Source organism: Nesoenas mayeri (assembly GCF_963082525.1).
Source record: "Nesoenas mayeri genome assembly, chromosome: 4".
Taxonomy (NCBI): Eukaryota; Metazoa; Chordata; class Aves; order Columbiformes; family Columbidae; genus Nesoenas; species Nesoenas mayeri.
Window position 1 is genome coordinate 68,630,817 of NC_137540.1, and position 15,943 is coordinate 68,646,759.

General features: G+C 37.1%; 1 protein-coding gene across 1 annotated transcript in view; it reads left to right on the plus strand.

Moving 5' to 3' along the window:
* POLN (DNA polymerase nu) overlaps nt 1-15,943 on the plus strand; it is a 111,956-nt gene that overhangs the window by 32,427 nt on the left and 63,586 nt on the right. Inside the window, exons 11-15 of the mRNA XM_080343870.1 lie at nt 250-333; nt 764-853; nt 3,387-3,443; nt 4,276-4,329; nt 4,554-4,619. Of these exons, the coding sequence (XP_080199996.1) occupies nt 250-333; nt 764-853; nt 3,387-3,443; nt 4,276-4,329; nt 4,554-4,619 (351 nt within the window). The remainder of the gene's footprint in view (nt 1-249; nt 334-763; nt 854-3,386; nt 3,444-4,275; nt 4,330-4,553; nt 4,620-15,943) is intronic.

Consider the following 15,943-nt stretch of genomic DNA (forward strand, 5'->3'; position numbering starts at 1 on the left):
CTATAGTATTCAGTAACCTAAATTATTTTCCCAGAAATTTTGGTACTTTTTACTACAGTAAATCCCCTTCCCAGATAATGAAGAAATGTAGATTAATGAGTATATAAGCAGTCTATTAAAATGAATCTTGGTAGCCACATTATCAAGTACCTAATACTTAAGTCAAATATACTTGTTAACCTAGGAAGTAGCAGAATATTAAAGAAAATAACAATGTAAACAGAATAATTCCAATGTACTAATTTATAGTTGCGACTCAAAGAGCTTGAGCAGGAAGCTCATCAAGTAGCTGGAGAGCGATTCCTTTTGACCAGCAGTCATCAACTGAGAGAGGTAATATTTATACTACTGATATTGTGTAAGTTGTCAGTTCTGAAAATTGTTATTGATACAGAAGAATTAGAAAACATATAAAATAGTTCTTACAACTTCAGAATTCTTTTTCTTTCATAATAATTATCTTATTTTCTGATCTTAATGGAGGACATACCAGTTTTCCATAAATCTGGCAATGTTGGATAATCTCTATTTGAATGGATTTACATAAGTTATGCACTTGATTTTAGTAAAAACACTACTTGTCAATAGCTCAAAACTAAAGATTTCATCTTTTCAATTCTATGTTAGTTCTCTTCGCCGTAGCATGCTCTGTTTTCCTTGAAATCTGTTTTTAGACTTAAGTGCAGGCACCAAATAATTTTCCTTTCTCTTTTAGCACTTGAAACACTGAAACATTTGTCTTATGGACTTTTTCTTACTGTAGGTACTATTTGAAAAGTTAAAACTGCACATGCTGTGTGAGAAAGTTCACAGAACTGAAATACAACAACTCGTGTCCACCTCGGAAGTTGTGGTAAGAGGGAGAGGGGGTTTAAAACCTTCTGCAAGATTTAGCAAAACTTCTAAGTTACATTCCAGTGAAATTGTAATTTGTCTAGAGTTTTCCTAACAATCTTGATTTATTTTTCTATTGTACTAATCATGCTTAATTTACTTATGCCAGGAATGGAAGTTGCACTCCACGATGGGAAAAACAAACTAGCTACTGAGGCTAAACTTCAGTTAAAAATTAGGATTAAAAACCCTGGCATGTATGACCATCCTTCTCACAGGAGGGAGAATTTCTTCCTGGTCAGATTTTGGTAGCTCAGCATGGCTGATGGGTTAGGTGAAAGAGACCCCTGGTAAAAGAAAAGAACATTAATGCAAAATCTGCTGGTGAAGGAAGTAGCAACCCAGACTTTCTCTTTACCATCAGGAGATTTGGGCTAAAAACATATTGTCATCTTTTTATGGACCCTTATTGATTCATGCTAGATAAAGCAGTCTGTAAGAAATTACTTGCTACGTGCGAATTAGGAGTTGTGACATTTTTTGTGTGCTCCAGTGTTTTCTTTGTGTGTTTGTGTTGGATTTACTTTTGCGTGTTTGTGTCTGTGGAGGTGCTTGTCTTCAGTAAGAGCAGTTACATTTTTGAGTCAGATCTGCAGGATCTTGTTCCCTTAAAGCAATAATGACCAAGCAGTTTAGATACTTTGGTACACTTGTACAAGAATTCAAGTGTATCATCAGATTCAGCGCAATAAATATTGTGCATATGAAGCTTCTCCACTTCTTTCTGCTGTTAGTGTTGGAGCAGATAATTTTCAGCAATGCAGACATTCATGTGTGATCCCACACAAATGCAGAAACCTGCCAAAAAACATTTATCTAAAAATGATGAAGTCAAGACTGAACTGCAGACTTCTTGGTAACTTGAGGCAAATATGGATGCCCCTTCCTTTTCATAGAATTATAGAATCATTTAGGTTGGAGAAGACCTTTAAGATCATAGAGTCCAACCATATACTTAACACTGCCAAGTACACTGTTAGGCCATGTTCCCAAACACCACATCTACGTGTATTTTAAATGCTGTCAGGGATGGTGACTCCACCACTTCCCTGGGCAGCCTGTTCCAATGCTTCACAAGCCTCTCTGTGAAGAAATTTTTCCTAGTACCCAATTTATACCTCCCCTGGTGCAACTTGAGGCCATTTACTCTTGTCCTATCACTTGCTACTTGGGAGAAGAGACCAACACCCTCCATGCTACAACCTCCTTTCAGGTAGTTGCAGATGGTGATACGGCCTCCCCTCAGCCTCCTTTTCTCCAGCCATAACGGCCCCAGTTCCCTCAGCCGCTCCTTATCACACTTGTGTTCCAGACCCCTCACCAGCTTTGTTGCCCTTCTCTGAATTCACTCCAGCACCTCAATGTCTTTCTTGTCCCAAGGGGCCCAAAACTGAACACAGGATTCGAGGTGGGGCCTCAGCAGCACTGTGTGCAGGGGGAGATCACTGCCCTGGTCCTGCTGAGGTGAGAGCAACAGTATAACCATAAAACCTGCACGCTGCTCAAGGAGAAGGAGGTTTCATAGATCAAACGTGTAATCTTGGAGAGTGACAGAGAGCCTTGGGAGATGGGAGGGGTCAGTGAAATAGAATGCATGTCATCTTTTTGTGGGAACATAAGATTTGTTCCTGTAATCAAAGCAATGCTTTTATCCGGTGCAGTATTCTCTTTCTAACAACTGCTGAGACTTGGTTATTTAGGAAAAGGTAGCCTGAAACTTTCCAATAGATAAATACTAGATAATGAATCTTAATATTTTGTCTCTCCCTGATAGCAAGAGAAAAACCTATGCTTTTAAATCTCCATTTTGGTACAGTTGCATCTGTTTTTTCACTCTGAACTGACGTAATTCCAGATATTTTTGTTGAACTTATTTTATTATTTTCATTCTTTTTCTTAACAAAGTTTTATGGCAGTTTACAATCAAATAATCAGATATGTGCTTTGTTTTATTGCTTTTGGATTTGAAAATTTCAATTTTTGTTAAAGGTCTCCTGGAACTTGTATTAGGGGATGTACTGGAGAAATTATTCTGTTGGATTTCATGTGTGTGTATAAACATGCATGTGTGTATATATGTATTATTTTGTATACTTCTATCCTGTTCTTCCTTGCATTGGTGCTGTCTAGCACAAAGAATAAACAAAGGACCATAAATAACTCCCTTCCCTCTCTTCCCCTCTCCCATGCCCCAGTGTTTTTAAAGCTGTTGTGGAAAGGTTTTTGTGTCTGCATATTTTTTTTGTCCTTGTCTGGGGCAGGAAGGGAAATGAAACGGGGAGAGGTAATTTCCAGCCCTCCTGCTGAAGGCAGGAAAGAATGGAGGTTTTCTTGGGCCTAGAGTGAGATTGCTTGAAGCACATTATTCTTTAGCCAGTATTTTGTCCATTCAGCTTGGCAAGAAAAATTCTTCCTTCAAAACTTATTAAGACTGTTAAATAATGTGAATTTCTGGTTTACTTTTCTGTTATATTATATTATTTATTTTGCAGCTAAATAAATTGCAAGATCTTCATCCTTTGCCTAAGATAATTTTAGAATACCGTCAGGTGAGCTGATATTTTTCACATAATGTAGTTGCACTGAAGCAAAATTAGCAAAAAAGATAACATATCCACAGCTAAATACATTTTAAAAAGTTGGCTCTAATGTAAATTCATTCAAATTTTCATTTAAATTTGGAAGTTGTAGGTATTAAGTGTTTTCAAATGTCATGTTTATACTTCTGTTTTGCAGTATGTGAGATTGTAGCTAGCAAAAAACTCTCTTGCAAAAACAATTAGAAAACGTCACTGTTAAATTTCTTTGGTGCTATAAAACAAAGTCTGAGGGCAAAACATTTATTTTTTGAGTTTGGAGGAAATACTCTGCAGAAAATAAAGGATATAACTAGTGATGGTTTTTCTAAGGTGATGGACCTCCTGAAAATACCAAACGACCTAGTTAGTTTGCGTTCACATGTTTGGGTTTTCAGTGGATAAATTTTCAAGATTTAAAATAAATAATGAAGTGGTGATGTGGTTTTTTTGTTTGTTTGGTTGGTGTTTTTTTGTTTCTTTTTTTTGGTATATGTATGTGGCTTTTTTGTGTAGTTTATTGACCTGGGGATATAAGATGTAAACCAATAAATTCCAGTAGTTAATTTACTAGTATCTGCAAACATCTGGATTCAGCATATAACACATGGCTTTAGCACTTACCTTACTTACACTACTAGATTAAGCTATTAGTGAGTATACATCCATTATTTACTATGATAAAACTGTCTTTTAAAAAAAGGCTGCAAAACAAGTTAATATGTATTTGGAAATTAAGATATGTAATCTGAAAAATCTGTTATTTTTATAAATGAGCGTTTACCTAAATTTTTATGGAATTTAGGTTCATAAGATGAAATCAACTTATGTGGATGGACTGCGAACATGCATGAGAAAGGTAGAAATATAAAAGGCAACCTGTAAAAGATGGTAGTTCAAATAAATCATAAAAGGATGTGAAATGATTGCAGTGTTTACAGTTTAAGAACTTCTATGTATGGAAAAATATAAAGTATTTCTTTTTGATTGCAGTGAGTTTCTATTACTGATACTTACATTAAATAAAATTTAGATACATGCATTAATCCTTTTTTTAAAATTCTGTGCTTTACTTGACTACAGGGTTTTATTTCTTCTACATGGAATCAGACAGGAACTGCAACTGGCAGACTTTCAGCCAAACATCCAGTAAGTGAGCCTATTACAAGATTTACATTTTAATTAGAATTAGGACATTCTATGATTCTATGATTCTGAGTTGGAAGGGACCCACAAGGATCATTGAGTCCAATTCCTGTCCCTGCATAAGACAACCCTACAGTTCACATCATGTGTCTGAGGGTGGAGTAATATTACTTATTAAAGATTGATATTACTTATATAAAAGATGTAATTTTAACACATGAAATGTTTGTTTTCGTTGAAGTCTAGCAATTATATTGTATGGAAATGGTGGACCTAAGAAGCTTATTAAATGGGTGTTTTACTCTAGAACATTTATTCTTACGAATATTTTCTGTTATCTGTGGAGCAGAATTTAATATTTTTACCTGGAGCAGAAGGTTAGAATTGAGAGCTATGCATGTACCCTCTAGACTTCCACTGAATACTTCTTGGTAATGAATTCCTGGTGTCCATGAACCACTCCTCCTCAAGGACTGGTGAGCCCTGGAAGGTACCCTGGGGATTATGGAAAAAAAGGAAATGCTTTTCTTCTGGAATTTGGCTTCAGGCCTCAGAGCAGCAAAGGGCTGAGCTGGTTTAGGCTGTTGTTCTGGAAGCCTTGCCAGATGCTTCTGTGGCTGTGACACTTCAGCTCTTTGTGCTTCCTCTCTTGTCTTTGGCTATAATCATTTCCATGTACCCGCTTGTGGCTGGAATGTGTTTTATTTGACTTTTTGGACTGCTAGAGGCTTTTTTTTTTTTTTCCAACCAAAGTGGCCTTTTAAAGGGCACATTTGAATATGTTTTATTGTACCATTTTACTTGGACTTTAGGATGAAGTGTACTGACCCTTGACTGTAGGGACAGGTGAGGACTTTGGAGTTCCACTCCTGTTGCATCCTGCAGCTGCATGGATGAGCATGTGGGACCTGCAGGACCCAGTGTGGGAGGGTCGGGCTTGCCGGCTGCTTCAGGGGCTCAAGTCAAGGCACAGGAAACAGCAGTGACTGCCTGCTTGTGGAGATGTTCAGTTTGGTTTAATCATGGCATTTCTTAGCAAAACCTCGCTGCTGGCCCTGTGGGAGAGTGGGAATAGATGCAGAAGTGGAACATGGCTCCTGAAGGCTAGAGGGAATCCACAAGGCTGCTGTCCTTTAGCTTATGCCCAAAAGTACTGTCAGTTCTGATCCATGCAGGCTTGAGTGCTGCTTACCTGTCTGTGCAGGTACTAGTCTGGAACTTCATTGGTACAAATGGCATTAGAAGCTTTCTGCAGTCTTGGAAGGTCATGGTCTTTCAGAGCTCTATGTAGGAACAGAGATGTCAGACCTAATGGTTGTGTTGTGACCACCTTGCACAGGTGGGCTCATGTGGGTCACCACGACTAGATGGTGAGTTTTGGAGTTCTAGCAGAAACCTGTCCTGGGAGGTTCTCATCCTGATAATACTAGTGACTTCCTTAGCTCTTCTTTTACCTGTCTTCACAGTTCAGGTTTCCTTTATATCTTCCTACCCTCAAGGTATGTACTTCACAGAATCACAGAATGTTAGGGATTGGAAGGGACCTCAAAAGCTCATCCAGTCCAATCCCGCTGCCGGAGCAGGAACACCCAGATGAGGTTACACAGGAAGGTGTCCAGGCAGGTTTTGAATGTCTCCAGCAAAGGAGACTCCACAACCCCCCTGGGCAGCCTGTTCCAGTGTCTGTCACCCTCAATGAGAGGAAGTTTCTTCTCAAATTTAAGTGGAACCTTTTGTGTTCCAGTTTGAACCCATTATCCCTTGTCCTATCATTGGTTGTCACCAAGAAGAGCCTGGCTCCATCCTCATGACACTCACCCTTTATATATCTGTAAACATTAATGAGGTCACCGCTCAGTCTCCTCCAAGCTAAAGAGCCCCAGCTCCCTCAGCCTTTCCTCACACAGGAGATGCTGCACTCCCTTCAGCATCTTTGTTGCCCTACGCTGAACTTTCTCCAGCAGTTCCTTGTCCTTGTGGAACTGAGGGGCCCAGAACTGGACACAATATTCCAGGTGTGGTCTCACCAGGGCAGAATAGAGGGGAAGGAGAACCTCTCTCGACCTACTAACCACCTCCCTTCTAATCCACCCCAGGATGCCATTGGCCTTCCTGGCCACAAGGGCACAGTGCTGGCTCATGGTCATCCTGCTGTCCACCAGGACCCACAGGTCCCTTTCCCCTACACTGCTCTCTAACAGGTCATTCCTCAACTTATACTGGAACCTGGGGTTGTTCCTACAATTCATCATCAAACAATTTATAGGAAGTGCTTGTGCTTTTTGCTGAGTAAAAAGCAGTGTCTAGGATTCTGAATTAACAGCAGAATGCAGCAGTGTTACTGCTGCTTCCACTTCTCATGCACTCAGATGGGGGAAAGCGATGGGGAAGAATGGAAAAGTTGATCATGAAGGTCACAGTTTGCTAAATATTCTGGTGTGATGTGCAAGCATTTACGAGTCAGAGCTGAACAGGCAGCTGTCTTGAACAACCTCATACAACACAAGGTGACCTTTGGCCCATCATGCTAAAAATGGCATGAAATCTACTTTTCTTAAAGGTTGTTTTTCTCCAAAATAATGCTGCTAAAGTTAGAACCCGGGGTTGCTTAAGGCTGGCTTTTCCTTATAAGGAAAAACATTGGCATGGCTTTTTCTGTGTGAAATATTTATGAAACTTATACCATCTGTTTCTGAATCATTTATTGATATAGGAGATATACTGCAGTGCCCAGTCACTTTACTAAGTGTTAAAGGATTGGGAAGATTCTTGCCAGGAATCATAAATATTGTAGATATTTTTGCAATTACTATGATGTTACGTCAAATTTTAGCTGAATATTTGCTGAAGTACTTTATTTTTAACTGTGTTTTAAAATGCTTTAAGGACTGATGAAAGCAAAAGAGAAGTGTAAATCAGATAGTGAGAATCCCATTTGCTGCAGTGGTTGTGGGAGATCAGGTTCCAAACAAGGGTTTATTTAACTTTTGTTTCTTTTGTAAAGGTAGTGGATCTATCAGTCCTCTTTTCTTTCAAGCATTAAATGGAGTCCAGGAAAGATTTACTTATAGGTTTAATTGGAAATGATCAGACACTGAGCACAGAAAGGGATTTCTTTTTCAGACAAACCCTTCTGTGATTTGTCTTTCAGACAAATCCACCTCTGATGTATGGGTGGTGTATATTTTTTGCTTTATGTGGGTTTCTCTCAATAGATAAGTTTATTCACATGAATTTTTATGACTTCTGTGTTGCAGCAACTTAGAAGGGGTTTCCTGGTAGAACTTTACTTCAGTGCCTCTCGATGTATGCATCTATTTTAGTTTAACTGTGCACTTGATTTCGTCTCATTCGGCTGCTTCTTCTGTAAGACGTGTGCCGCATGATTAATGCCTTTTTCACAAATAACAAAGTGTTAGATAATAATGTAGTACATCGTTAAGCAGGGACACATTTGAAATTGTAGTCTCCTGCTATAGCATCGTAACTGTTTGCTACTCCATGAGAACCTGTGTATCTGAAACCTAAAAGTAAATCTAAACACTAGAATTCTTCAGTAAAATTAGTTTGTGATATATACGTAGGCTAGTTTTCTACTTGATGATGGATTGCTTTTGACTCTTAGGGGAAATTAATTAGCTTTATTATTTGAATATGTTATTTTTAATTATTTTTTGTATAGATATATATTAGGATACTCCTTTATTATATTGCTCATATATTATAAAAGTCAAATATATTTACTACATTCATAAAGACTTGTTTATGTTCTCCAAACCTACCTTTCCAGCCTCTCACCTTTTAAAGCAAAAATAAGTCATGACAGAAGTAGAAAGGCATAAAGCCAATTAAGATCAAGCCTCTTTTAGAATGAACAGAGAGAAATCCTAACTCAAGATATTAAGATTCATATAATTGGATGTTATAATTTGGTTTAAGATGTAAACTTCAGTGCTTATTCTATATATTCTATTACTCTATCTTATTCAGATATTCTATATTAATTTTTCTTTCCCCCAGGCTCCTTCAGCAGAGAGAACTGAAATGCTATTAATGATTTTACACTTCTATACCTCAGAAGATGTTTGTATCATTAAGCTAAAAAGCATGAAGTGTTTGGCTTCAGGGGGCATTTCTTTCCTTTTAGTAACAAAAAGTAATGTTGAAAATAAATAATTTTTTTCCCTTCTCAGAATAAGTGAAAAAAAAAAATCCTGTTTCTCCCCAGGAAAAATTATTTTATCAGCTTCTCCAAAAAGGCAAAGACATAAGATAATTTAATCTGTCAGTCAAAGGAGCATGTTAGCCTTTAATTTGGAAAGCAGGAATGTAATTTGAAAGCAAAACTAATGAGGGTATGTTGAATGTTAAAGCACTCAAAGAAGCACCATAAAAAAACCTGATATATTGAATATACCTCAGTCTATCCAACAGATATAAGTAATATTTTATGATAGTGAATGTATGATAGAGAATTGCATGTGTGTTACTAATAGTGTTTGGAATATGAATAACAAATTATTATACCCATCTGGTTTTCATTATAATGGGAGAGCCGATCTCTTGAAGTAGAAACTGTTCTAGAGCAATTGCCATCAAAAATGAGTCTGTTCTGTCAGTTAACTCAGCAAACCAGTTTTTCTGATTATCTGTATTACATCCCTTCTGGGCTGTCTGAAGGAACTAATTCTTTCTAAGATAAAACTCGAAAGTAGTTTTCAAAGAGTTTTGAGATCGTTTGTGAACAGTGTGGATGGGATGCTGCCTTGTCTCCCTGTTACGACACCATCCTCCTAGGTTTTACATCCTTGGATACCCACACGTGCACACCAGGCAAGGTGGGCTGTCAGAATCGTGCTGTCAAAACTATTGTGACAGCTCTCAAATTTCAGGAGTTTTGTCCTAGGCCTCATTAAGGCTACAGGCTGATTTGTGATGCTACCAGTACTCTTTCTGAAAATATGTAGTCACGATTTGGATTCCAGCACAAAGAGGATACTCTACAAGATGTTTCAATAATGGTGATCTGCAGTACAAATTTGAAGTGTCCTGTTTTCCCCCCATCCTTTTCCTTCACAGCTTTTAGAAGGTGTTGGCAGAGCTGATGCAATGTTAGATGCCAGACACCAAGTCTGGGAGCAGGGCTGTGATCACATCTTGGTGGTTTTCTATTTGTTCTGTTTTTAGAAATATACCAATGCTTTGGCTGCTTTTGAAGCTCCATTAGTAGGAATATAATTTTTGTAAACTTGTTTTCATACACTGTCCTACTGAAATGAACGTGGACGGAAATGAACATATGGGCCTTAGCATTTGCATTGAACCTTACTTGAGCGTGTTTCCAATTATTTTAAAGAAGTGCGTTTGTTGGAAAACACTGGAGATAGAGTCAAGTCAGATGTATTACAGGTTCATATAAAACATCTTGTCAAAAGTCTTCTAAAATGTCACCTAGGCTAACAAAATCATTTTTAGATAAGTGTGCTCTGATGTGGCCTTCACTAAAATAATTGTAGGTTGTCTTAACAGGGATGAGAATGTTTGTGTTGTCTTGGACCTTTGCATCAAAGCAATTTAGTGTCATATTTTCTAGTCAGTGCAAACAACTATCACTCCTATAAGCTGATACGCTATTAGAGAAAGTTAGAGTGTGCAACGCTATTTCTTATGGTTGGTCTGTGCTCTCTGAGTATCTCTTGCACTCAGAACATATTTCTGTGCAATGTTTCTTTTCAGTATATTTATTCCAGTACTCTTGAGTCATATGCTGATTATGACTGCATGAATAGCTCTAAAACAGTACTCATATTATTAGTATTTAGAGTATTGATGTTTTTACAATCTCTGTTCTTGCTTTGTGTTTTTAGAAGTATATTTTAGTGAAGGCTTTGGCATTTAAAGAAAGCACGTTTACAGTGTTGGAGATAGAAACTCTCAATTTCTTCTCTTTCTTCCTCATTCATCACAGCTTTTGTTTTGTGATAGGGAAATTTTATTGAAAAATGAGTGAATGAGCACTTTGACAAGACTTTAGTTCAACTGCATTCATGATGAAAATTTACACTACATTTACATTACAATAGGATATTCTTAGTTATTGGTGTGACAACTAGAGTGTGAAAAGTCACTATTAGTCATATCATAACACTGATGTCTGATGCTCCAGAACATCATTGTGTTGATTTAATATCCAAATGCAGAAATAGAGTTTCTGCATCATAGAACTTTGTTCTCTTAACATCTTGAGTACACATAGTATCCTTTTCTATGATATATGCATGTATATATTCTGTAGTAACAAGAGTAGTTCAATCATGTATATAACTTCTCTGCTATTTCAGATTATCTTTGTATGTATATAAAGAAAGATAATGTGTAGCCGGTATAAATCTGCTTCTGTGCAGGAATCAACATACCAAATGCTTGCATTTTATTTCTGTAGGATAAGATAGGGAGTCTGTCATTATTTCTTCTACAAACTAAACATAAGCCCAGAAATACAGAGAGCAATTAAAGTTAACAGCTCAAAAATTAAAGATTCTCTACAACGCAGAACAATATCAACTAAAGTATTTTTAGTAAATTATGAAATATTGACTGTGGAGGTTGAGTTCCTCTTTCACTCTCCCTTAGTTTCTGGCTAAAAGCTCCTCAGAGAAGCCTGGGCTTGTAGAACTGGGAGAAAAATAGTTGCTGGAAAATTTTCCTGTGCTAAAGGGATGATAGCACTGCATACTTCCACTTGTTTCACTAACATTTGAAGATACTACATTTCAATACACAATGTATAAATTAAATTGTCAGCACTTGAATGCCTGCTGCTGTTGAGTGGGCTTTATTAAAGCAGTTCGTTATATGCTGATTCATTTTATCCTTTGAATTGCCTTTACTAGTGATGTTTTGGGAATGCTGCTGGTAGAAGCCAAAGCTGTGTCCTGGTCACGTTTTAGAAATCCACGCTGGAATACAGCCAGTGCTACTGCCAGGTTATTGTTCTCCAATATGAATGTGTCTGGAACACATAGCTAGGAAGAAGAAAAATTAGCATCATCTTTGATCAACCCAAGTGGTGTTTTAGCTCTGTAGCTTTCACTATCTATGAATTAAAAGGTGTTTTAAAGTGAAGTAATTAAAGTAATATCTATTACTTAGAGTATAGTGTTACAGAAGTTAATCTATACACTGTGTGTCTCTTGGAATTTTGCTGTCTGATTCCATGTGATTTTTCCAACAGTTTAAGTGCAATGTTAGCATGGTATTTTGGTTACAAGAAACTAGTGGTATTCACTTGTAACCTATCATAGCCAGTGTCTTCCAGTGTTTATCTGTACAAATTTCAACTCCTGGCTGAGCACTTTTCACATACCTGACACTGGCATACACCAGCATCCCCTGAAGTCTCAATGTGGTCACAGCTGTTGTGCCTCCTTTCTGAGGAGATAAATAATGCCCGTGTCCTATGGATTCCACTGTCCTCATCCCTAAGACAGTTGCTCAGATCGAATTGTCAGCAATGTGCAGAAATGTATTTATGATCTTTATATTAGTTTAATTATTTGTGTGCCTGCTTGTTATGAAGTTGTCTGTTTGTAACTCTTGTGAGTTAAGATTTTAGAAATTCTGCTTGAAGATATTCTTATCATTCATATGAAGTATTCCATTAGTGGGATTTTTAGATACACAATTTTTAGGAAAAACACTGAAAGCTTAAAGACTTATGTTCTGAGAGAATAATTTAAAAGAATTAAAAAAAATCTCAGGCATACAAGTTATATCTCGTTTTACAAACTCTCGAAAGTGAGAGCTATTAGTGTATTCCTCTAATGTCCTTTTTGCAAGGACAAGTAAAAGTCTAATTCTGATCTCAGCATAGGTTTCGTTATGTTTTAATGTAACAGAAGTATTTAAATAGTTTATTTTGCTATACAGTGTTCTCCTACCATACCTTGTGCTTCTCCTGTTCTGTATCTCAGTCAGCAAAAATTGCTTCAAAAAATGTGAGAGTTCTGACAAGACAAAAGAGGGAGGAGACAGAAATGAAGAATGATAAAAATAGAATGGTTCATAGGGGAAGATCAGAAGTTAGGTGCAGCAAAAGAGACTTCTTGGGTGGTGCACTTTTCAGACAGTACTGATTTTCAAAAGCTTTGTCATGGGCATCCCAAAGTAGTTCAGGAAAATTATCTCTGTCTCTATTTATCCCTATCACATTCAGCATTCTCTGCTGACAGTTACTGTTTTTCTGTGTCAATGAGTAGAAAATTTGCCAATTCTTTATTTCCTCATCATCCTTTCATAAAACATCAGGAAATTTCACCCCCAGTTTTGAAGATGGGTGCACTCAGATTTGGAAGAATGATAAAGAAAAAAATACTGGTTTGTGTAAGGGTCACTGAAGATAGGACAGGACAGAGGTCATCTTGTGACTCCCACATGACCTTGTTGTCCTTCATTCTCCTATGCAAACATGATCATCTGCTGGCTGTGGCTCTTAGGAACTTCTAGTTAAGGACTGCTTCTATCAAATGAAGAACTGCCCTTTCCTCAGTGTGAGCAAAGAAAGAGGCATTGGTTGAGTTTCCTTTAACTCCTTCAGTCAGCCTCCTGTTCACAGTCTTTTGTAGCCTTTTAAGAGGAATTCCCTGCTAACATATGCTCAGTAAATTCCTCAGTGTGTGGAACAATCTTGTATGAGATGCTAAATTTTACCCTTTCGTGAAATGACTGTTACGTCTTTTCTTTAGAAAGTACATTTCTGCAGTCTGTAAATCTTGTCATTTTTCATGTCTTTAAAGGTCTAGTATTTGTGCTTTTGGGCGATGTTCACTTGACACTGTTTACTTTAAAGCTATAATATACAGCTAATATACAACTAGTACAAAATTTACTAGCTCAAAATGCCACTCAAGGGGTTGCTATCTCTATGTCTTAGTCCTGTTTCTTCATCAAAACCAAATCGCATCTTGGAGTTCATCCCAGAGTGTAATATCCTCCCATATTAATGAACGTTAGTTTAACAGAGCTTATGTTCCGAGTATAATTTTCTTTCAGGAAAATGAAATAAGTAATTAAACTTATTTTATATATGGGAAATAAAAGTGGTCTTTGTCTCTTTCAAAGATGCATAGGGCTGTGTTATATAGAAACTTTGCTTGCAGTGCAAAGGTCAGTTTTCTGTGAGTATATACTCAGGCATCCAGGCTGAACCCAGGATTTAACAAAACAATGTGTCACAGAACATGTCAAATCCATAACTTAAAATAACAAAAGATATTTTATTTTTCTAAAAATCACTCATCAAGTCCTTTCTCATGTGCTACTACAACAGTGTTACCTGAGGTCATTGCCAGATCTAAATTTCGAAGAACATGGCAGAAAGGAGATTAGTCATAGGAAATCAAATATGCTATGGCCAGCTCTCTAAACTAAGAAGTCAGTATTTTTGGTTGCCCTTTTCTTCTTCCCTTGTTTTCACTTTGAAAGCTGCTTAAGCTTGTAGGAATTTGATGAATTTCTTCTGCATCTCCCACTTGACCGACATCTAAAACCTGGATAATTCTGTGCTGCTGGGTAAGGCAAGAGGAGAGTGCATTACCTTTCAATGATTTTTCGCTGCTGAAAAACAGTAACTGGTACCAACAATTAAGAAATCCTTTACCAGAAGTCTGTATGATTCTGTGTTTCTTAACAAGGAAAATAGAGGTCTTTCCTTTGTAACTAGCCACTAGGTGGCAATTGCAGACAAGTCAAGATTTGCTTAGGAATGCATGTACACACACACCAGGCTTGGGTTGCTACGGTGACCTTGTTCATTTTCATTTTTTCTCTGTTTATTGATCTACAAGCTGTATTTTAAAAATCAGATCTTCAGACTGTCTTGAAATTGTGTCTAATACAGAAGTCACGGAAAAGAACTGTTTGTTCCTTTACAGCAATAAATAAATGCTACTATGGACAATAATTAAATATGACAATTTTCCATCAGAGAAATCATGAAGGTGTTTTGTTTTGGTTTTTGTTTGTTTGTTTTGTTTTTAAAAATTTCTGCTGTGTAATTTCTCATGTGTGAGCTGCCACCAGCTTTGGAGGTGACAGGCAAATTGAGTGAATTTGATGTTGTGAGTGCCCTCGGGACCTGAAGTCCTGTTGTTGTGCATTGCAAGAATGCTTCTCTGGGCAGTGCGCAGTTTCCCTTGCTGTTTCTCCAGCAGCTTTGGCCTTTAACAAAGGAGCAAACAGAGTGTTGATGGTTAAGGAAGTAGCTCACTGAACCTTACTTACATTTCTTTTTCAAATTGATTAACTGAGCTATGAGAGCACAGTTTGTCAATAGGTATGGTCCCATCTAGAGCAAGAAAAGAGAACTGAAAAAGATTAAAAAGGAGCGAGAAAATTTTGAAGAAGTAAATAAATGGGAAAAAATCCACAACAAGAATAAAGAGAAAAAAGTAATTAGAGATATAGAATATAAAGCTCAAAGTAGGTGTCAACTACCTATCTATTATCATTTAATGAAGTCTGGTCTTACAGAACAAAGTATTACTTCTTCTCCAAAAGTAATACAGTGCTAATCATCAAATGGATGCCGTGAATTTAAAAGATTTGTGTTTCATTGTGTATAGCTGAATTCTTGTTCAAACAAAACAGTTGTGGACTCATTATTTTCGTAAACTTTCTGGAAAAGAAGATATTAACAGAAACTCCAGAAACTTTTTGACTTGTAGGACTTCAGTTTTTGCTGGATTGCAACATTTTGTGAGATAAACTAGAATTTTGTCGCTCTGAACTTTTTTCAAACAGAAGAGAAAAATCTTTGTTTTTCTTAAGTATTAGGAAATGATTGATTTCCTGAAGCAATAGCTATTACACTAATCAAACTGACAAGATCACAGTCCCAGCAAATATTCTTGCCTACAAGAAATGCAACTAGTTTTTGCTATTTGCTGGCATTGGGAGCCACAGTGAGACAATATTTAATTCCTATTTTGTCTTTATTTTACTCTGGTGTTTGGCACTATGCCTCAGTGTAACTGCAGGTGGATTAGTTGCAACATCAAAGGATTTATAACATCATAGCTTTACCCGGTCTAACTGTTTCCTTAGATCTGTTCAGTCTGACTCCTTGGCTGCTTTTGATCTTCCCACATGACATATCCATACTATATACATTGATGAATGGATGCTCTTATCGCAGTAGTAAGTTTTGTGTCTGTTCTTATTTTTAAATAAGTCTTTAGATCAATCCAGGAATTAATCAGAATCAGATGTCCATAGAACAGTCTGCAGCCACTTACTGAAATACATAGGAATGCATGTAACTTACTGTT